Source organism: Lissotriton vulgaris, chromosome 10 (genome assembly GCF_964263255.1).
Source record: "Lissotriton vulgaris chromosome 10, aLisVul1.2, whole genome shotgun sequence".
Taxonomy (NCBI): domain Eukaryota; kingdom Metazoa; phylum Chordata; class Amphibia; order Caudata; family Salamandridae; genus Lissotriton; species Lissotriton vulgaris.
The window spans coordinates 524,483,168-524,506,943 of NC_141698.1; the positions used below are offsets into that span (position 1 = coordinate 524,483,168).

Here is a 23,776-nt window from a genome sequence, read left to right on the forward strand (position 1 = left end):
CTTTTCCACACGAGTCACAGGCCCTGAAAAGGGACTTAGAAGTAGACATTGTAGAAGAAATAAACTCGATCCAAGAGAAGAAATGAGCAGAGCTCAGAGGGACTCCCTATCACACGACGTGCGGTAAAAAATCTGAGAGCCTGGGTCTCTGGGGAGAGCATTCTGGTGGGAGCTGTGGCCTGATTGGCTGCAGTTTGGTCCATACATAATGACCTGGACAGGTTCTAATGTGGAAGTTTTATTTACTGTAGCTGGGGCTACTTTACTTCCTGGTTGGGTATATTGTTATTTCTTATGTACTAAGGGTATATTTTACTACTTTTTTATGTACCGTGGGCTCCCACTCCGACGACGGGGAATGATTCAGGCATGTGAATCTATGAAAGACACCCCTAATACTGGAGAACGCACTATATGCTGATGACCTCCTGCTGTTTCTGGCTGACACAGCGGCCTCCCTGCGGGGAGCTAAGGCTCTACTTCAAGCATTGAGCAGAGTGTCCGGCCTCAAAGTGAACTGGACGAAATCGTACCTGTTCCCAACTAGGGCGCGTGAGCCCGGTCCACACTCTTCAGAAGGGGTGACTTGGGAGGAGAGGAGCCTTCGATACCTGGGCACTTCAATCTACCATAGACATTTTAGAGGGCAATCTGGGATCGGCTATCCGACTTACCAAAACAAACTTTGACTTCTGGGGCACGCTTCCCCTTTCCATGGCGGGAAGGGTGGCACTCCTTAAGATGGTGACGCTGCCTCGGCTGCTCTATTTTTGACACAATGGGCGGCGAGAGCCACGAGGGAGGAAAGCGGTTCTGAGGAGCCGGTGGACCCAGTGCAGGTGATCTCCCGGATCGTGCTGGGTCTACCGTTGGGAGACCTCCATCTTACCCAAGAATTTGCGACGGTTCGGAGGTGCTGGAATAGATATCTGCGGAGAGGCCACATTACGGTGCCGTATGCACCGGAAATCCCGCTCCAACTATGTCGGGCGCTCCCGCACGGGGGCTCATGACACCGCCTGGAGGACTGGGAAGACCAGGGACCTCTATGACAACGGGGCGCTCATGCCCTTCGACCTCCTGCCGGAACGCTTCGAACTGCCGGGGGGAGACTTCCTCCTTCATGCGGCGCTGACTGCGGCAATCCGTAAACACTGGAAGGCAGGCCTGGCGGAGCCTCCGCTATCCACGGGCTGTCAATACGTAGTAATGGCCGCAGGGACGGATAAGGCTATAACGTGCCTCTATAAACGCATGTCTGCGGAAACTCAGACCCCGCTAGCGGTACTGAAGGCGAAATGGGTGGCGAACTTAACTACGGAGATCCCTGACACGGCGTGGTCTGGCATAGTTGAACGGGCCTGGAAAGGGACGCGCAATGCAAGGTTTCAGTTGGTCTATTTTTACATCCTACACAGAGCGTACCTGACCCCTGACAAGCTCCATAGATACTTCCCAACACATTCAGCAACCTGCCCACGTTGCCCGGTGGAGTTGGCTGATTTCCAGCACATGTTCTGGACCTGCCCAGCACTGGACTCCTTTTGGCGAGGGGTGGTGGAGATTCTGCGGGAGGTCACTGAGAGGGATTTGCAACCCACAATGGCACACTGCGTCCTACACTGGTTCCCACACACATCGAAAAACAAATTCACCAGTAAATTCCTAGACCTCGGTCTGCTGTTAGCGAAGCGAACCATAACGTCCCAATGGAAGGCAAATAGGGAGCCCACGGTGGAGAGGTGGCGAGTGGAGCTCATTAAATGGGCCAACTGTGAAGGGGAGGTACGTCTGCAACTGGCGCTTAAAGCAGGCGCTGATACTGCTATGGAGCGGGCCCGGGCCTGGGAGCGACTGGTGCTGGAGCTCACGCTACCGTCTTCCGACAGCGAGGACTCCCCTGCAGGTAGCCCTGGGCCTTAGACACTGTGACTTGGTTAGGTACTCAGTCCAGACCCCTCCTGAGATCGCCCCGCGCCCCACGTGCTGACTGCACTTTCCTTCGACTTAGTCCTGATTGTCGGACTCGTACCTGCTGTGCCCGCGAAGTAATCGGGCTTGCTCCTGTGGACCTCTGACACGCATGGGAAGAGGGGTGGAAGAGGGGTGGGGGAGGGGAGTGGGATTGGGGGTTAGGGGGGTAAGGGATAATAGGGTTTAGGGGGGGTTCGGGCGAGGGGGGGGAAGTTGTTTGTTATTGTTTGACTGCTCTCTGGAACAGGGGCGAGGAGAATAGGAAGATTAGAAACACAGCCATGTGCGCCACCTGAGAAATAGCTCTCTATGAGTACCCTGGTAGGCTTTAGCGACTGCTGACCTACTGTATACTGCCGCTCGACCTCCGGGGTGTGAGCTGAATGGCCGTGTTAGACTGAATTTTCCTTATCAGAACTGTTATACCATGACTGTACGATACCACCTGCATTGATGACTTGTATATATGCATATTCGTGCTGCAATAAAAATTCTTTAAAAAAAAAAAAAAGAGGACCTTATTTAGGTTGATTAAATACAGCAGAATGATCTACATAGCAAACAACAGGAGTTGCCATAGTCCCCTGCTTTTGTTCAGTTAGTATATGCAAGAACATGATCCCTGCCTTCACTACCCTACCTAAACCCAGTTTTACAAGTTTAGAGGATGTTTGTTTCTCAACATATGCACCAATCTTTGCAGGTCGTTCACTGTAAAGTAACATAGCAAAGATAACACTAGAGTCTAATAGAGATATTGGCCAATAGTCAGCAGCAAGGATCGTCCCATTCCATGAGAAGTGTACCTTATTATATATTAAAGAAGGTTAACAGTTTTAGTCAAATTTCAACAAATCTATCAAAGGTCGGTAAGGACCATGTGCTCTAGACACATTTCATACAGCTGTGATATCTTTGATGTAAAAATGAAAGGAGTACAGCTGTAAAGATTCTCCATTATAACTTTGACACACATCATTGATGGATACTGAATACACCCTCTTAATATGATTTAACATCTGACCGGAGGGTGACGGATCAAACAGGGTTGAACTGAGTAAGCAAGCTTTCCCTCACCATACATCCCTTTTCAAAGAAATCTATCTTTTAGTCAGCAGCAGGGAGGCATTTTTTGGATGGAAACAGGCAGGGTGCGCAACGATAGGTGGTTTGTGCGTGAGGATCGATTTGGACATGTGAGCAGATTAAACCAAGCTGTGAGCAGTAGAACGATTTAGATATTCACAGGTGAGCCATTGGACTGCAAGCCCAAATATTAGAACTAATTCCATTAGGCCTCTCACTACCTTTGATTTTTTTTTGCAGACGTTAGAGAAAGAAACACTTAAAATCTCTTCAAGATATATAAACTACTGGTGGAGAGGCATAGGCTCTATATCAGCCACATAGCCGATTAGCAGCAGATCAGTATTTTTAATTCTCAATTTTAAATGTCAATGTCTGAGAAGTCTCTGAAAACTCAAAAATAAATTATGGAATCATAAATATCCCCAATGAAATAACAAAATTAAATATCTGCAATGTCTCATGCTGCACAATTGTAAAACACATACCATCAAAAGCTGTTATTTTTTCTGTGTTGTTTTTCAACTCCAGGATAACCTTGGGGCGCGAAGGATGGAACATATACAAATTCTGTTTCACTGGGGAATCCTTAAAAGAAAAAAAATACATTTTGGCTCAATATGAGTGCTAGATTTTAGTTATTTATGGTTTCTCTTTAGGTGCCTATTTTAAAGTCAATATCTTAGTAACTAAGCACTATGTTCAGATCAATCTAATCCATCCATACCCATGTTATGAAGGTTCTCATTCAACAAAGGAAGTTGCTCAAAACCTAGTCACAAAGAGCTATTTATTTAAGCACAAAGAAAATAAATCTGCATGAAACTCTGTACAAAACAGTCATTGTGGTACATTAGGGCAAACACAGTAACATGAGAAAATGTTTGCATGGTTGATGAGTTATAGGACAGGAATAGACATATGAGAGGGATACTTGGTATATCTTAAGAGGTTTATGGAGCAGGTGCATTCAAGTTTAAATTGATACATTTTCCTTTAGTATGGCAGAGTGCCTTGAGACACTTACAGGTGTGTAGTCGCGCTTAACAAATACCTGATTGATGATTGAGTAAAACAATTTAAAGATTGCAGTTTAATGGAGAGCAACGGGATTGCAGGGTTTTATCATGGATTGGGAGGCAGGTCAATCCAGAGTCAGGGGGAACTGTAAGTGTAATGCCTATAACCAGGTAGCTGAGAGTGCACTGTCATTCTAAAACCTGGCAAGTGTAACAATTCGGGGTGCATGCTACACCGTAATTTCTGAACCTATGGTAGCAGGTGAAGGGTAAAGATTGTCAGAAATACAATGGACAGCGTAATGAAGAGTAGCATACATTAGCATATTTTTGCAACTGCCACAGAGACATTCCTAAAACATAGGTCTAGAGGACTTGATATTAAAAGGCATAAATACTAAAATTCACAATATTTCAAATTTCTGCAGCATGGTTTAACAAGGTAATTCAAAGTGGTATCCGTGAGCTTAAGGCAACATGATTTCACAGTCCTTCAGTTTTTTTGCAGCGTGCTTTGAAAATTTACTATAACAACAATTCAAAATGATATCCGTTGCCTGAAAGCACACAATCATGGCCTGTCTGTAAGTTCGAATACAATGTTTGATGAAAAGTGCTCTCAGCGTCGCCCTCCTTTAGTTTATAAGAACAGGACAAACAAGTTAAATGAACAATATTTTCCTCCACAGATTTGCCCAGTCTGCATCATGCTGTTTTTCCTTCCCAGAGCCAGGGCGCAATGTGGGCAAGTCCAGGAAGAAAGTCGAAGCAGTATCTAACAAGCATTTACAATGCAACGGTTTCGCCTTTGGAAATGTTAGAGCTATTGGCATTGTAAATGACAAAATTTGTATTTATGTGTTGGTTTTGAAAACAGATAAATAAATGGCATTGTCATTTACATTGCCAATAGCTTAATCTCTCGCAAATGTGAGACCTATTGTACCCTACAGACGAGCTCAGCAGACAGCAATTACTACCACACACACACACCCAGAGCCACACACACACCCAGAGCCAGCTACACACACCCAGAGCCAGCCACACACACCCCCAGAGCCAGCCACACCCAGAGCCACACACACACACCCAGAGCCCCACACACACACACCCAGAGCCCCACACACACCCACCCAGAGCCCCACACACACACACCCACCCAGAGCCCCCCACACACACACCCAGAGCCCCACACACACACACCCAGAGCCCCACACACACACACCCAGAGCCCCACACACACACCCAGAGCCCCACACACACACCCAGAGCCCCACACACACATACACACACCCAGAGCCACACACACACACAGAGCCCCACACACACACACCCAGAGCCCCCCCCAAACACACACACCCAGAGCCACACACACACACACAGAGCCACACACACCCAGAGCCCCACACACACACACCCAGAGCCACACACACACCCCCCAGACCCACACACACACACCCAGAGCCACACACACACACACACACCCAGAGCCACACACACACACACACACACCCAGAGCCACACACACACACCCAGAGCCACACACCCAGAGCCACACACACACCCAGAGCCACACGCACACCCAGAGCCACACGCACACCCAGAGTATAATATAATAAATAATATTTATACTTTGGGGTAGTTTAAGGACAGCGGAGATCAGAATTTTTCATGCATTAGTTTGATTAATTAGGTTAGTGTATTTCCATAGGAATTACTTGGCATATGATGTTACAAACCTTTTTAAAGTTGCATTTTGTGCTAATAATGGTTTGTGGTATAGCGTTTTATTGCACGGATACCAACACAGTCAGCAAAAATCTAAGGAAAAGTCTGTTTTTGAAGTAAAAAGGAGCAACAGTGAAGGGATCTGGCCAGAACGCATGGTATGTCCAGCATTAAGTAGGGGAGGGTCGGCCGCCAACAACGTTTTAACTACAAGCCGGGAAATCGTAAAGGGGAGGGGCGTCCAGCATCGCTAAGCTTTTGGGCAACCCTGTCCACACCATGGCAAATATGCCTGGGTCTTTCATGTACCGCCTGACTGATGGAGGTAACTCGCGCCGAAAGCAAAAAACTCCTAAGACAATATTTTTATATTCACCTCGACAAATAAACGTCATAAGAACTGAGGCCCCAGGCGCTGCTGCTCACGGCGATCGTGCTAAGTGCATCATCGATGCCACATTTTAAAAGGTCGAAACAAGCAATGGCGGGAGCGTGACTAGAGGGGAACTTAGAGGTCCAGTTCGCGCCGGCCCTTCACGGTACACCGAAGGTCAGGGGAGAGAGCATTCTGGAGCCAGTTAGATGTTGCACGCGAGGTATATTACAACTCTCTGCCCTCAAACTACATACACACCACAAAGTGCCTTACTTCCTGCATGCGCCAAGCTTAAAGCAGTACACAACCACCACGCTTAGCAAGAGAATGGCAACACGGGGATTCACCCACACACACCCAAGTGTTGGTCCTGGAATTCATAACGGAGAAGATGCATTTCTGTCAAACAGTTTTTTCCTAGTTTGTTAAAACAACGGCCTAAGCCACCAGAAATGTCACTAAGGAGGCTCTGCAGAGACTGAGGAGGTGTCTGCAGAATCTGAGGGGGTGTCTGTGGAGACTGAGGAGGTGTCCGCTGGACAGTCAGCACGCACCCTGCCCGCTCTCACCACTCTGTCACGCACCTCCCTCGCAACGTCACGCACACTGGCAGCCCTCCCCTCCCACTGCACAGTCACGCACCTCCACCTCCAGCACCAAGTCATACACACTGCCAGCCCCCACCACCCTCCCCCTACACAGTCACACACCGCCACCTCCTGCAGCAAGCCATACACCAGCTGACATCCTTCAACCCAAACGTATCTTTAGCCCCTGCTGTTCCTTCTGCGCGCACTCACTGCCTTCCCCGTACTCCACCATCCACGCACCGCTACCACCCCCACCAGAAACCGCACCTCCTACAGAAGTGTCTCAGCACGTGCCCTGCCTGCCCCCACACACCGTACTCCACGAACATCCACACACAGACGTCCAGCGCCTGCAGCTGTGCGGTCTCATCACACACTGTCCGCCCTCACACTCTCCCTTCTACACACTCAGGCAGTAGGGGTACGTCCCATACGAACACCACCAGCTCCTGTGCAATTCCTTTCTCTCCACAATGACGCACACTGCCAACACTTGCTGCGGGGTGTGTGGTCCATCCGCACATACCTTGAGCTCCCACACTGGCCTCACACACACACACTGCAAGCCGAGGCTCTGCTGCAGAGGCGAGATTGGCAGCAGGCTCTTCACAGTTTAGCTGCACTGCACCTTAGCAAGGACACACCCTGCAGTGTCAGTGCGGTGCGCACAAGACAAGGAAGGAGGCACCGGCTTTTGGGACACATCTGCCTCGGGGGTCCACTGCTCAGCCAGTGCTCGTCAGTATTTTGAGTATAAGTCCTGTGGATGTCACTTCTGAGTGCTGCCGGCATGTGCGCTGCTGTCCCCGCACCCCGGCTCACACTCTGGGTTCGATCCAGCCTCGCACTACCTTCCCTGCCAGTGCAGCCCGTCTGAATGCAGCGCCAGCAGCGCGTCTCTGCCTTTTCCTGCCTCCTCTGACGGGAGGCACGTTGATCGGCTTCCTCCAGCCCCCTGAGCCCCGGTCTGGTGATTAAACCGTGCGAGGTGTGACTGGGAGCTGCCTGCGAAGTGCTATTACGGTGTTCCCTGCATTACTTGTGTGAATTTGGCTTCAAAGAGGACATAAAACATTTGTTGCTTGCTGTAAAACTGTCCGAGGGTTTTTTACTCTGAGGATGAAGCAAGGAGATGTGATTACGAGCAGAGCTCTGGGCTTTGGAACTGGGGAAGGAGAGCTGCAGGCGGGGAACGGACAGCGGGAGGGGGGCGGGAACACGAACAGCGGGACGGCATGAGAAGACAACATCCTTCTTTTACAATTTAGTGTGAACGTAGCTGTGCCGTGTTTTGGATTGTTATCATTGATCTGAAATTATTGTAAGTGGCAGTGTTTGTATCTCGCAATATGACTGTAATAAAAAGCGGTTGATTGACTTTACCAGATATTTGCCTTTTTTACCGGCCTGTAAGGAGATGTGATTACGGGCAGAGCTCTGGGCTTTGGAACTGGGGAAGGAGAGCTGCGGGCGGGGAACGGACAGTGGGAGGGGGGCGGGAACACGAACAGCGGGACGGCATGAGAAGACAACATCCTTCTTTTACAATTTAGTGTGAACGTAGCTGTGCAGTGTTTTGGATTGTTATCATTGATCTGAAATTATTGTAAGTGGCAGTGTTTGTATCTCGCAATATGACTGTAATAAAAAACGGTTGATTGACTTTACCAGGTATTTGCATTTTTTACCGGCCTGTAAGGAGATGTGATTACGGGCAGAGCTCTGGGCTTTGGAACTGGGGAAGGAGAGCTGCGGGTGGGGAACGGACAGCGGGAGGGGGGCGGGAACACGAGCAGCGGGACGGCATGAGAAGGGGAAACAATATCGGATTTTTGATTGTATCTAAATGTCAGAGCGCTTTACACGGACAGCGGGATGGGGGAGGGCGGGCACACGGACAGCGGGAGGGGGGGGCGGGAATGGCACACGGACAGCGGGAGGGGGGGCGCGAGAACGGGCACTCACCTGGACTTCTTCCGGTGGCGGTCGGCCTGGAATGAAGAAAAGAAACATAAAAAAAAAAACAACACGCCCACCGCCGAGATAACGAGCACAGAGGGGTGGAGAGGGAAAAAATCTCGGGAACGCCCACGAATCTGGTCCGGCCATGACGGACAGATCTCTGTTCCAATGGCTAGCCTCCATTTATGGAGCTAGCCAATGGAACAGAGGGCGGGACTAAGCCCCACACTGTAGGGACATTAGATTTGTCCTGGGCGGAGCTAGGAGCTCCGGCCCCAGGCGAAACCTAATAAAGTGCTCTTTTAGTTGCTTGGACCACCGAGGCTCAAGATAGGGCTCAAAAGTGAGGGCTTTAAAGTCCTTTAGGACTATAATACTAATAATATTAACAATCTTTATTCGGCATTGGTTGCAGCTATAAAAGAGACACCATCAGCAACAGGATCACTTATTGACAGCATTACAGCATGTGCAAAATTCGCAAATTGTCGATGTAAACATGAATCACTTCCAACATCAAGTAAATAGCCCAATACATTATGAAAACCCCAGACACTTTAGTCGTTGATACACAATTAGAACAAAGAAAGACCCTGTTAAAACCTACACAGATTCTTATCGTCATGCAAAGTTGCTGAGTCAGCAGAGAGCAGCAGGTCAGCAGAGAGCAGCACTGTGCAGCATTGAGCAGAGAGCTGCAGTCGCCACAAGCCGCTGACCGCTAGCCACGAGAGGAGCCACGAGAGTAGAGGATTTTCCAGCGGTGGTCTGCTGGAGAGTCCCTGGAGCCTCGAGCGTTGCCTGTGCCTGTGTCTGAGTCGAGCACCTGTAGCTGTGAAGCACCCGGCTTCAGCTCTGAGCTTCGCGAAGTCGCAATATCTGTGGCAGCCCCAGCGGCCCCAGCGACCCGGGTGATCTGAGGCTCCGGTGAATTCCAGGCTGCGGGGAACAACGGCTGCGGGGAACAACTGCTGAGCCGTGCCGTGCTGCTTGTGTGTCCCTCGGCGGCTGCGGTCCGGCAGGAGCCTTATCAGCTGATCCGGGGCTCCGGGAACCCGCACGCACTCAGCTTAAGGGGTCAGAGGGGCGAGTAGAGGTGGAGTAGCGGCGGCTTTGGCGAGGCAAAGTGGCATGAAAGGTGAGCCACCGGGACCCCTGCCGTGATCCCCGACTCAAGGCCACAGTGAAGCAGCAGAAGCAGAAGCACAGCCCCCAGCAGCAGAGCCCCCAGACCTACCAGATACACCAGAGGGTCACCAGTGTGGAGCGGAGGTAGAGGAGGTAGAGGAGAGGAAGCAGAGGTTGGCAATGCGTGGGAAGGGAAGGTGAGCCGCCATGTCCCGCCCGTGTCCCCCCGTGACCCCCTGCCTTGTGACTTGTGACCAGAGTGACAACCAGAGTGACGAGTGAGACAAGAGTGTCTTGAGCAGCAGTGCCACCAAAACGCCGGTACAAAAGGGGGTGGTGATGGACGGAGCATCTGAATCAATCAAACACTCACACCCAGTCAAAAGATCTGGGTTTAATCCATCACCGTTCTTTACCCCACTCTGCCACCCCAGTTCAGACATGGCTATATGCATATCAGTCTGACCCTGTGCCTCATGGGAACAGTCCAGCCCGAACTGCCAAGCCATGTCTTCCCTGGACCGGAAACAAGCTTCCGAGGACTGGTTTCTGGCATTCCAGCCGTCTTCAGCCCGGCTTGCAAGAATCCAGTGGCAAAGTGAGCAAGGGACTCACGTCTGAGCATACCCTGCCACACTTATGGGGGCCAAAAGCGGTACAAAAGGGGGTGGTGATGGACGGAGCATCTGAATCAATCAAACACTCACACCCAGTCAAAAGATCTGGGTTTAATCCATCACCGTTCTTTAGCCCACTCTGCCACCCCAGGGTGGTGTGGAGTGCAAAAAAACGATGGATTTAGGCCCAGATCCTTGTACTGGGGTGAATGTATGACATTGTTCTACATTCTGTCCATCAACTGTGTTTTTTGCAATTTTCCCCCGAGTGTGCTGGGTATACTCAGACGTGAGTCCCAGGCTCTCCACACCACTGGAGTCAGGCTATCCAGGCTGATGAAGGCTGATAGCCAGAAACCGGTTCTTGGATGCTTGATTCCGGTCTGGGAAATACATGGCTTGATAGTTCGGACTGGACTGTTCCCATGAGGCACAGGGTCAGAGCTGATTTGCAAATAGCCATTGTCTAACCCAGGGTGGTGTGAAGCGCAAAAAAACCGATGGATTTAGGCCCAGATCCTTGTACTGGGGTGAATGTATGACATTGTTCTACATTCTGTCCATCAACTGTGTTTTTTGCAATTTTCCCCCGAGTGTGTTGGGTATACTCAGACGTGAGTCCCAGGCTCTCCACACCACTGGAGTCAAGCTATCCAGGCTGATGAAGGCTGATAGCCAGAAACCGGTTCTTGGATGCTTGATTCCGGTCTGGGAAAGACATGGCTTGGTAGTTCGGACTGGACTGTTCCCATGAGGCACAGGGTCAGAGCTGATTTGCATACAGCCATTGTCTAACCCAGGGTGGTGTGGAGTGCAAAAAAACGATGGATTTAGGCCCAGATCCTTGTACTGGGGTGAATGTATGACATTGTTCTACATTCTGTCCATCAACTGTGTTTTTTGCAATTTTCCCCCGAGTGTGCTGGGTATACTCAGACGTGAGTCCCAGGCTCTCCACACCACTGGAGTCAAGCTATCCAGGCTGATGAAGGCTGATAGCCAGAAACCGGTTTGTTGGACAGGCCTCGTGGCATGCCCGACCCCTCCCCGCATGGCGGGTCGCGGACCCCTGCTACCCCTGTTCCCCGGACAAGAACCCCACCTGCAGCCCGCCGGGTCAACACCCAGCTCTTCCCCGATGGAACATTGGCTCATGATCACAACATTCTCGGCTGGCCCGGGTCCCTTCCCGAACCCCCGTCTCCGGCCCAGCCGCCATCTTGGACCCTCCACGACCAGGCCTCGTGGCCTCGGGTCGACCTCAGCCTCAGGCCCAGCCAAGCCCCGACATCGAGGAACCACCATCCACCCAGGGGGTAAAGAGACCACTTGGCGGGTCAATGGGAGAAGGAGTGTCAATGGCTCCCCTCCGCCAGGTTTCGATCGCCCCCAGCCTCCCTGGGCGCTGGCTCCACCCCCCTGCTGGGTGTCTGGACTCCCTCATCCAGGACCCCCGACCTCCAAGTGCGAGGGTCCGGACATCAAAGGGCGCCAGACCTATAACTGGGGAAGCTCCAGAGCAGGAAGGCAGTAGTATCCTGGAGTCAAGAGACACCGAGACGAACTCATCCTAGGAGGCCTGCTGGCGCTGCCGCGGCTCATCCACTGCGTGGACCATCTTCGAAAGCCTGCTGGCGCTGCCGCGGCTCATCCCCTGCGTGAACCATCTTGAAGGCCTGCTGGCGCTGCCGCGGCTCATCCTCTTAGTGAACCATCTTGAAGGCCTGCTGGCGCTGCCGCGGCTCACCCTCATCTTGAACTATCCGTGAAGGCCTGCTGGCGCTGCCGCGGCTCATCCTCGCCGTGAACTATCCGTGAAGGCCTGCTGGCGCTGCCGCGGCTCGTCCTCTTCGTGAACCCTCTTGAAGGCCTGCTGGAGCTGCCGCGGCCCCTCCTTGCGAACCCTCCAGCTCGAGGATTGTGAGCTCCACACCCGCTACCCCTGTACCGGACCGGTACTGAGACTGTCCCGCTACCCCCTTCCTCAAAGAGACTAGAATTGACGGGATCCTCCTATCCTGATCCTGCTGTATCGTCAAGTTACCCTGCCTAAGAATACCTATAAAAAGTATACATAACCTATCTTGGTGTGGTGTCCATCTGTGGGGGGGGGAAGTTGCTCGTCGGTACGATTACAGGAGGGGGCCCTCGCCAGGAGGCCTCTCCCCCTTGCTCGGCCGACCCTCCGGTCCCCGTCTAACATTGGTGGCCAGCGGCGCGATCCGAGCCGACGCATAATAGTACAGAGAGTAACTCGCCCCACGACACACAGTAGCAATGACGACAAAAGAAAGTGGAACAACCGCAAAATTTCAGATGGAACGGCTGGAAGACTACAGCCACAAAGAACTGAAACAATTCTGCATAGATTTGGGCATCGCTACCACGGGACTGAGCACCAAAGATGACCTCAAGCACGCCTTGGAGTCTTGGGTGGAGACGGAAACGTCCCCACCCCAAGATGAAAGCATTGAGACCACAGAAACAATTACCACCCCCGTAGAAGAAAGAAGAGCGGGCCACTCGTCCGAAGAGGCCCGAGAACGGGAGAAAAGCCGGCTCCACGAGTTAGAACTGGCTCGACTCCGCTTAGATGGAGAACTAAAACTGGCAGAACAAAAGATAACCCTCGAACACTTACGGCTCCGGGAAGAACGAGAAGAGAAAAAGAGCCAGAGGGAGCTGGAAGAAAAGAGACTAGCGTACGAGCATGAGCGCAATTTAAAAGAGCTAGAAATTCGACGACAAAACAAAGACCTTGGCGTCCCCGAGAACCAGAGCTCCGCTCCCCCTACGGACCCCAAGGTCCACATTCCCAAGGACGTCGTCCGAGAATACTACCGGGACGACGATATCCAGCAATGGTTTAAGGCCTACGAGGTAGCCATGATCTCCCACCGAATTCCGCGAAGAGACTGGGGAGCCGGGTTATGGGGCAGATTCGTCAATGAAGGAAGAGATGCCCTGCTACAACTCCCCGACCACGAGATGACATCCTACGAACACATGAAGGTCGCCCTTCTCACTCGCTATGGGCTCACGTCCGAGATGTACCGGCAGCGATTTCGAGACTGTAAGAGAATCCCCGGTACCACCTGGGTGGAGTACGTGAACTTTTTTAGCCGAGCCTTCGAGGGATGGATCAAAGGCAGCCAGATCACCACCTACGAGCAGTTATTCGACCTTATTGTGTGGGAGCACCTCTCCAATAATTGTTTCGTGGAACTAAGGCAGCATCTCCTCGATAGCAAGCTGACCGAACCTCGGAAACTCGCCATCGAAGCAGATCGATGGGAAAGCACACGGGTCCCGCGGAGTTGGCCAGGCGAACAGAACAGAGCTTCCCAAGGGCCCCACCGCCCACGGGGGGGAGGAGGAGGCCAGGGTCGGGGCCGGGACACCGTCACGGTGCCCCCCACTAGCAACACCCCGCCCCCGGCCGGAAGAGGAAGCCCTCCAACACGACCAGGATTCCGCTCCAACGTCGTCTGCCACAAATGCCAGCGACCCGGCCACTACGCCAATGATCCAAACTGCCCAAGAAACCAGAGTCCAGTGAACCGCCAGATCACCGCTGTCGCCCTAGGAGAAGAGCCGGGCGACGAGGGAGCCGAAGAGTGCCAACCATACCAGCCCGAGTGGGAACCTGCCGCCATGTCCCTGGTTTGTCTAGGGGAAAGGGACATGGTCCCGCGGGCCCCCATCCCCGCCAAAACGCAGAAATACAGCCAGTGGGTCACCATCAATGGACGCCGGGCTGAAGCCCTCCGTGACACAGGGGCCAGTGTGACCGCAGTCCGCTGCCATCTGGTGACCCCCGATCAAATCCTACCCAATGTACTTTGTCCAGTGAGGTCGGCGGACAACTCCGAAAGCCTGTGCCAGATGGCCCGCGTCCCCTTCGAATGGGGGGGGGGGTGAAGGGCATGCTGAAAGTGACCGTCCGAGACGACGCCCCCGTGGACTGCCTCCTGGGGAACGATCTCGAGAGCTCCCCCTGGGCAGGCGTTGAGCGAAGAGAGCACCTGGGGATGCTGGGCCTCCCTGAATGGGTCTGTGCAACGACCCGATCCATGGCCGCCCGCGCCATCCCCGTCACGGAGGAACCAGAGTGGCCCGAATCTCCTCCGCCGATCGTCGCAGAAGAGACCACACCTGAGCCTGGTCCTCCGGAACTTAACAACGAAGAACCTGACCCACTCCAAGACCTCCCGGAGCTGGCCCAGTGGCGCCAAGAAGGTGGCCCCACTCAGGAACAGTTCCGCCAAGAACAAAGAGCGTGTCCCTCCCTCGAGGGGATCCGACAGCAAGCCATAGCCCAGAGCGCAGGGGATGCCTCGGGGGCCCACTGGATCTACTGGGACAACGGGCTGCTCTACAGTGAGCAAAAGATTGCCGAACTAGGAGCCAGACGGGTGCTGGTGGTCCCCCTCCGATTCAGAGACTTCCTCTTGAACCTGGCACACGATGTGCCTCTTGCCGGGCACCTGGGGCAGGACAAGACGTACAGCCGCCTGGTGACCCATTTCTACTGGCCGAAAATGCGGAACGATGTAATGAACCACTGCCGGGCCTGCCCCACCTGCCAGGCCAGCGGGAAGAGCGGCCGGAAACTAAAAGTCCCCCTGCAACCCTTTCCCATCGTCACCACTCCCTTTGAGCGGGTGGGAATCGACATTGTGGGGCCCCTGGAGCCCCGGACAGCGCAAGGTCACCGATTCATACTTGTCCTGGTGGACCATGCCACCTGCTATCCTGAAGCCATCCCTCTCCGGACCGTGACAGCGCCCGTGGTGGGCCGAGCTTTGATGGGGATCTTCTCGCGGGTGGGCTTCCCCCGAGAGGTCGTCAGTGATCGGGGCACGAACTTTATCTCCAGATACATGAAGTCCCTATGGCAACAGTGCGGGGTCACCTACAAATTTACGACCCCCTATCACCCGCAAGGAAACGGACTAGTAGAATGATTCAATCGCACCCTCAAGGGGATGATCATGGGCCTGGAAGAGCCCCTACGCCGCCAATGGGACGTGCTGCTCCCATGCCTCCCGTTTGCCTACAGGGAGGTCCCCCAGAAATCCCTGGGTTTCAGCCCTTTCGAGCTCCTGTATGGGCACCCCGTCCGGGGCCCCCTCAGCCTGGTCAAAGAAGGGTGGGAGGTGACCCCCCAGAAGACTCCCCCTGATGTGTACAAGTACCTCTTGACCCTCCGGAACCAGACCCGGCGGTTCAGAGAACTCGCCAAAGCCAACCTCGAAGCCAGCCAAGAAGACATGAAGCGCTGGTATGATCAAAATGCCTCGTCCATCGAGTTCGAGCCAGGACAACAGGTATGGGTCATGTCCCCGGTCGAACCTTGCGCCCTCCAGGACAAATGGACGGGACCCTTCAAGGTGGTGGAGCACAAGGGCCCCGTCACCTACCTGGTGGACCTGGAGTCCCCCCGGAACCCTCTCCGTGTCCTCCACGCCAACAGACTTAAGCCACACTTTGTACGCTCTGAACTTAGCCTCCTAATGGCTACCGACAGTGGGGCTGAAGAAGACTCCAAGCCTCTCCCCGACCTCCTGCGGAACCTCGAAAAGGACGGCTCCGTGGAAGGAGTCCACCTCTCCGATGCCTTGTCCCCAGCGCAACGCCAAGATTGCCAAGACTTGCTACAACAATTTGCCGACCTATTCTCCTTCATCCCTGGGGTCACCCCCTGGTGCCTCCACGATGTCGACACCGGAGATAGCCCCCCTATCCGGCACAGGGCGTACAGGGTACCTGATCGAGTACGCGCCTGCATTCAGTCTGAGGTATCCAAGATGCTGGCTCTAGGAGTAATCGAGCCCTCCGACAGTCCCTGGGCCAGCCCAGTCGTGCTGGTCCCCAAGGCCGCCGCCCCTGGCGTCGCCCCAGAGCTCAGGTTTTGTGTAGACTACCGGGGTCTGAACGCCGTCACCAGGACAGACGCTCACCCCATTCGCCGAGCGGATGAACTGATCGACCGCATGGGGGCCGCCCGCTACTTGAGCATCTTTGATTTGACAGCGGGCTATTGGCAGATCGGACTCACCCCCGGTGCCCAGGAGCGATCCGCCTTCTCCACCCCGGATGGCCACTACCACTTTAAAGTGATGCCCTTCGGAATGAAAAACGCACCCGCCACCTTCCAGAGGCTCGTGAACAAAGTCTTGGCGGGACTGGAGGAGTTCAGCGCCGCCTATCTGGACGATATTGCCGTGTACAGCCGCCAATGGGCAGACCACCTCCAACACCTCCAGGAGGTCCTGAACGCCCTCCGGCGGGCAGGGCTAACAATCAAGGCCAGCAATTGCCAAATCGGCCAAGGGTCCGTGACCTACCTGGGGCACCAGGTGGGAAGTGGCCTGGTGGCCCCCCTCCAACTCAAGATCGCCGCCATTCAGGCTTGGGAGCCCCCGGTAACCCAAACAGAGGTCCGAGCCTTCCTGGGGCTCACCGGATACTACCAGCGCTTCGTAAAAGACTATGGCAGCATTGTGGGGCCCCTCACAGAACTCACGTCCAAAAAGAACCCCCAGAAGGTACACTGGACTCCTGAATGTCAGGCTGCCTTTGAGAAACTCAAATCCGCCATGTGCACCGCCCCGTGCTCCAAGCCCCCGACTACAGCCGGGAATTCATAGTACAGAGGGATGCCTCCGATCATGGCGTTGGGGACGTCCTCTCCCAACTCAACACCGAGGGAGTTGACCAACCAGTGGCCTTCATCAGCCGACGCCTGCTGGCCCGAGAACAGCGCTGGAGCACCATAGAGCGAGAGGCCTTCGCCGTGGTGTGGGCCCTCAAGAAGCTCAGGCCCTATCTCTTCGGTACCCACTTCCGGGTGCAAACAGACCACCGACCGCTGCAATGGCTGATGCAGATGCGGGGAGAGAATCCGAAGCTGTTAGGTTGGTCCATCTCCCTGCAAGGGATGGACTTCACTGTAGAGCATCGCCCAGGCCAAGACCACGCCAACGCAGACGGCCTGTCCCGCTTCTTCCTCCTCGGCGAGGAGATTACCCAAGAGGATGGGTGACTCTCCCTGCCTTCAGCTGGGGGGGACGCATGTTGGACAGGCCTCGTGGCATGCCCGACCCCTCCCCGCATGGCGGGTCGCGGACCCCTGCTACCCCTGTTCCCCGGACAAGAACCCCACATGCAGCCCGCCGGGTCAACACCCAGCTCTTCCCCGACGGAACATTGGCTCATGATCACAACATTCTCGGCTGGCCCGGGTCCCTTCCCGAACCCCCGTCTCCGGCCCAGCCGCCATCTTGGACCCTCCACGACCAGGCCTCGTGGCCTCGGGTCGACCTCAGCCTCAGGCCCAGCCAAGCCCGACATCGAGGCACCACCATCCACCCAGGGGGTAAAGAGACCACTTGGCGGGTCAATGGGAGAAGGAGTGTCGATGGCTCCCCTCCGCCAGGTTTCGATCGCCCCCAGCCTCCCTGGGCGCTGGCTCCACCCCCCTGCTGGGTGTCTGGACTCCCTCATCCCGGACCCCCGACCTCCAAGTGCGAGGGTCCGGACATCAAAGGGCGCCAGACCTATAACTGGGGAAGCTCCAGAGCAGGAAGGCAGTTGTATCCTGGAGTCGAGAGACACCGAGACGAACTCATCCTTGGAGGCCTGCTGGCGCTGCCGCTGCTCATCCTCTTCGTGAACCATCTTGAAGGCCTGCTGGCGCTGCCGCGGCTCATCCACTGCGTGAACCATCTTCGAAAGCCTGCTGGCGCTGCAGCGGCTCATCCCCTGCGTGAACCATCTTGAAGGCCTGCTGGCGCTGCCGCGGCTCATCATCGTCGTGAACTATCCGTGAAGGCCTGCTGGCGCTGCCGCGGCTCGTCCTCTTCGTGAATCCTCTTGAAGGCCTGCTGGCGCTTCAGCGGCCCCTCCTTGCGAACCCTCCAGCTCGAGGATTGTGAGCTCCACACCCGCTACCCCTGTACCAGACCGGTACTGAGACTGTCCCGCTACCCCCTTCCTCAAAGAGACTAGACTTGACGGGATCCTCGTATCCTGATCCTGCTGTATCGTCAAGTTACCCTGCCTAAGAATACCTATAAAAAGTATACATAACCTATCTTGGTGTGGTGTCCATCTGTGGGGGGGTGGGGGAGGGGGGGGGGGGGGAGTTGCTCGTCCGTACGATTACAGCAGAGGGCCCTCGGACTGGACTGTTCCCATGAGGCACAGGGTCAGAGCTGATTTGCATATAGCCATTGTCTAACCCAGGGTGGTGTAGAGTGCAAAAAAACGATGGATTCAGGCCCAGATCCTTGTACTGGGGTGAATGTATGACATTGTTCTACATTCTGTCTATCAACTGTGTTTTTTGCAATTTTCCCCCGAGTGTGCTGGGTATACTCAGACGTGAGTCCCAGGCTCTCCACACCACTGGAGTCAAGCTATCCAGGCTGAGGAAGGCTGATAGCCAGAAACCGGTTCTTGGATGCTTGATTCCGGTCTGGGAAAGACATGGCTTGGTAGATCGGACTGGACTGTTCACATGAGGCACAGAGTCAGAGCTGATTTGCATATAGCCATTGTCTAACCCAGGGTGGTGTGGAGTGCAAAGAAACGATGAATTTAGGCCCAGATCCTTGTACTGGGGTGAATGTATGACATTGTTCTACATTCTGTCCATCAACTGTGTTTTTTGCAATTTTCCCCCGAGTGTGCTGGGTATACTCAGACGTGAGTCCCAGGCTCTCCACACCACTGGAGTCAAGCTATCCAGGCTGATGAGGGCTGATAGCCAGAAACCGGTTCTTGGATGCTTGATTCCGGTCTGGGAAAGACATGGCTTGGTAGTTCGGACTGGACTGTTCCCATGAGGCACAGGGTCAGAGCTGATTTGCATATAGCCATTGTCTAACCCAGGGTGGTGTGGAGTGCAAAAAAACGATGGATTTAGGCCCAGATCCTTGTACTGGGGTGAATGTATGACATTGTTCTACATTCTGTCCATCAACTGTGTTTTTTGCTATTTTCCCCCCGAGTGTGCTGGGTATACTCAGACGTGAGTCCCAGGCTCTCCACACCATTGGAGTCAAGCTATCCAGGCTGATGAAGGCTGATAGCCAGAAACCGGTTCTTGGAAACTTGATTCCGGTCTGGGAAAGACATGGCTTGGTAGTTCGGACTGGACTGTTCCCATGAGGCACAGGGTCAGAGCTGATTTGCATATAGCCATTGTCTAACTCAGGGTGGTGTGGAGTGCAAAAAAACGATGGATTTAGGCCCAGATCCTTGTACTGGGGTGAATGTATGACATTGTTCTACATTCTGTCCATCAACTGTGTTTTTTACAATTCACCCCAGTTCAGACATGGCCGCCACCGGCAAAGCTTAGGCCCGTGGACTAAAGGCTTCTCCCTGCCCCTCACCGCCCCTCACCGCATTACCGCATCACAGCCGCATCACTGCCCTTTTGCCTGCTCAAAGTCAACGGCCAAGAGCCACAAGAGCTATAACTACCACAACAGCGCCATCATACAATAAATTAAACAGCCAGCCAGCCTGCCGTACTGCCTGCCGTATAGCTAGCAAGCTGCAGACGTAGCAGTCGAAGCTGAGTCAGCTTGTCTGCAGCCCCGTGACGAGCCGAGAGCAGAGTGACTGGGGGCAGGGTCCGGCAGGGTCCGGCAGCACCACAAGGAATCGGGAAGAGGAGAAGGAAGAGAGGGAAAGGCAAACGATTGACAGGAAAGAAAAGAAGCACCACAAAGACTGTGACCACTGCATTTTCGCTGTGAACAGCACCCGGAACAACTCCGCCAAAATGTATTCAAAATCCATCTAAATCCCAAAAGCTGCTGTTCTAACTGTGTTAAAGCTTGAGGCGCGAGGCGTGAGGACAGTGGGGAGAGGAGACACCCAGAGACGGGTGCATTTTGTGACTGCGTCCCTTCCCCTGTACCTTGCTCACCCCAGCGATATTAGCCACTGAAAAAAGTTTTTGGGAACGAAACCTGCATAACCAAGCGGATTCCTGATCTTACTGGCTCATCCTTGGCCTAATTTCAGCATGAGGTCAGGCAAGAAAAGGGTTCACCTCGAGAACAAGCCTAAAACAAAGGCAAAGGCAAAGCAGAACGCTGCAGCAATCGCTAACAAAAAGGACAGTGCAAATGAAGTAAGCGAGAGTTGGGGTTCTTCTTTAGGAGAAATCAGAGCGGCAAGCGATCAAGTCCCACCAGCTGCAAATTCGCGCCCCAACCTTCGACAACCAAAAATTACATCATTTAACTTTTTGAAGGATCCACTCTCCACTATCTTTTCATATAGTGGAAAAATCCTGGGCCTCCAGGACTCTCTTCTTCCACTATCCCCTTGTGAGTTGAAAAAAGACCAATCCTTGAGTCAAGTAAGAGGCATTGAGAACCGCTCTTCCACACCAGTCGACCTTCCTGCATCATGTCAACTTGAAGAGGGGACAACAGGGCCCGAGGGCGAGCTTACAAACACAGCCACCGGTAGCCCACCAGCCCTGCGGACAGGCGACAGGGGGGTTACGTCTGATCCACACTTATCTTCCTCTGTTACGTACACCGACTTTTCACCGACACCAACTACTTTACCTTTACTTATAATTAGTCAGAATCCAAAGCATTCTTCGCACAACCTCACGACCTGTAGCGACAAGGATTTCTCTCAAAGGCAAGAAGCCCTAAGTAGTGACAACCTGGACAACCCAAACAACTCGCTGATCACCGATAAAAGCCTTCTGGACCAACTGGACAGCTTAAATTCTCATCTACAGTCAACCGAAGATGCAGCAAAAGTCCAGGAGGACGTGGTAAATATACCAAATCTTGTGAGCGATGGCCCTGCCAACTTAACCTACTTGGGCTCACAGGAGTGGGCTGAACTAGTTGCCTCATACATTTCGACAACGCTGGTTAGACCGTCCCTGCCAACGGAGAAATCAACCAACAAAACCAAGCCAACTAAAAGGGGCCCCGACCGGGAGGGCACTTTCTTAAACTCAACCACCTACCAAATTCTTCTCTGTCATCAACATCCAACAAATTGACAACCCAAAAAAGGTCCTTACCCAGGACTCAAGCGTCAGACGTGGCAAACACGTGGGACATTCATCTAAATACCATGCAACGAACTGTAGATACTCTCCACTTCCAATCTGACAAAATGGACCTACAGCTGACTTTACTTGACCCCCTGGCTGTCTTTGTTGGGCGAATAGATGAGAAACTTGGCCAATTAAACTCATTAATTGACAGAGCTCAGCAAGAGGCAAAGCTGGTATGTAGCTGCGGTCCCATCATCGACAAACTGTCAGCTCTTCCAGAAATAGTATCCTCTCTGATAGAAGGGTTGCCAAATGAGCTCAAGGGAAGGCCCCACCATACTAACCCCGGCGAAATAGCCTTCTTCGTACCACCAATGGGAGGGCCTACTATAGCCAGCACGGCAGACAAGGGCGTGTGGATGCCGCCATTGGGTTGTGAGGTGCCGTTAGCGGGTCGACTGACATCATGCTCCTCTCCGCCTTCGAAGGTCAACACGCCGCTCCTCAACGCGAAAGGGCGGCGGCAGCAAAAGAGGAAAGGCTGCAAAAAACTAATAACCGTAAGCAAGTCAGAAGTTTACCCACTTTTTAAGCCAGGAAAAAGACAGGAGCAGCAAGACGTGGAACCTAATCCTAGAAAACAACGCCAGCGAAGAATCAATCTCCACGGGGCACAGATCCACCCCAAACGGAGCACACGCAGTAGCTCCCATATAGACATCTAGGCAGGAGGATGGGAGGGATCCGTCTGGCAGTGTCACTGGAAATCAAAACATGATGGAAACTCGTGGCCCTGACAATGAAAACTATGCCAGCCCCGTTAAACCACTTTCAACATTTGATCCAAAAGGGGTACAGCCAAAGTACAGTACGGTCTTGGCACGAGAAGGTACTATTTTCACTCACTGTGAAAAATCCCGAGCTCAAGAACAGAGAGAAATAGGGTTCCTGTGCACCCAAACTCAGCTATACTCCACCGTAGCGCGTGTCCCTGTAGTTCCATCTGTACCCGTTTCCAACAATCTCTCCTCCGGGGACACTCTCACAGTAAACGTATCTCAGTCTGACAACAGCAACTTCAGGCCCCAAGTTCTTACCCAAGTGCCAACAGCTCAGCCGAATGATCCAAATAAGATTCCTACCATCATTCTTTTTACTCCAGAATACGAATCAAAGGGCCCATTCGATATACTGAATAGAGGCAACTTACTACGGCTACTTACCACCATACCAGAGTTAAATGACATATCCTCAGCTGACCTTCTTTCTATAGAATTCATAAAATCTGATAGGACAAACGGCAACAAAGTGACAAAAGCAACATGGATTTCGCCCGAAATTGCAAACAAAATCTTAGAAGAGCAAAATCTCCTTAAAACTTGGGGGATTAAATCTGCCGTATACCACAACACAGGATACCTGCTGCCCCTGCTCGAGAGACCTAAGCAGCAACTACTTACAACAACTCTGAAGACAAAGTCGGTGCTGAGAGGCGCACTGGGTCGATCTCCGACAACCGTTCAAACGACAGTGATTAAAAATAGCTCAATGTTCGCCAACCCGTACAGCGCGGTTGAACACTGGCTCTTCAGAATAAGCAATACATCAAGCCACCCTCAATGACAAGGAAATCTAACGGAGTCAGGCCCGCACTCGGCCGTACCACACCTGGAACTTTGCTCATGGAACCTAAACGGCCTTAACAACAAAGTAGCTGACACTGATTTCCTACATTATGTGAAATCATTTGATATCCTTCTCCTCCAGTAAACATGGCTGGAGGAGCCGGTTCACATAGAAGGCTACATCTGCTACCATTCTCGAGCTACAAGGAAAAGCAAGTTCAGACGGCTGTCAGGCGGCCTAGCAACCTACATCAAAATTTCAACAGTTGGTAATGCTCAGGAACTCACCACCAACTCTCCGGCCATAAACACAGTTGGGATTACATTAAACTTTGGGGGAAAGAAGAAGGAGGTCCAGTTGATTAACACATACGTTAACCCTAAAAAGAAGAAACAAGAGGTAAAACGTCTAATGGACCATCTATACCATGTCATGACCACGCAAACCTCAGCCAATTTAATCCTTTCCGGAGACTTCAATCAATGCATCTTAGGGTCATCCTTGAACAGTGACATTCAGGCCCAGTCTTACCACTGGAACATTCCAATCCAATCATTCAGCAGTCAGGGCAAAATCCCCAAGCCTGCAAAGGAGCTGCTGGAAGACCTGGAACACATGGG

At 53.0% G+C, this 23,776-nt stretch overlaps 1 protein-coding gene across 4 annotated transcripts in view; it reads right to left on the bottom strand.

The window, feature by feature from the left end:
• Window positions 1-23,776, bottom strand: part of FAM234A (family with sequence similarity 234 member A) — a 460,740-nt gene that overhangs the window by 63,513 nt on the left and 373,451 nt on the right. For 3 of the 4 annotated variants that reach the window (XM_086941371.1, XM_086941370.1, XM_086941372.1), the window contains exon 11: window positions 3,549-3,648. In XM_086941371.1, coding sequence (XP_086797497.1) covers window positions 3,549-3,648 — 100 coding nt within the window. Of the gene's footprint in view, window positions 1-2,491; window positions 3,649-23,776 lie in introns of all 4 variants that reach the window. The other variant, XR_015300694.1, reaches the window with a different exon arrangement.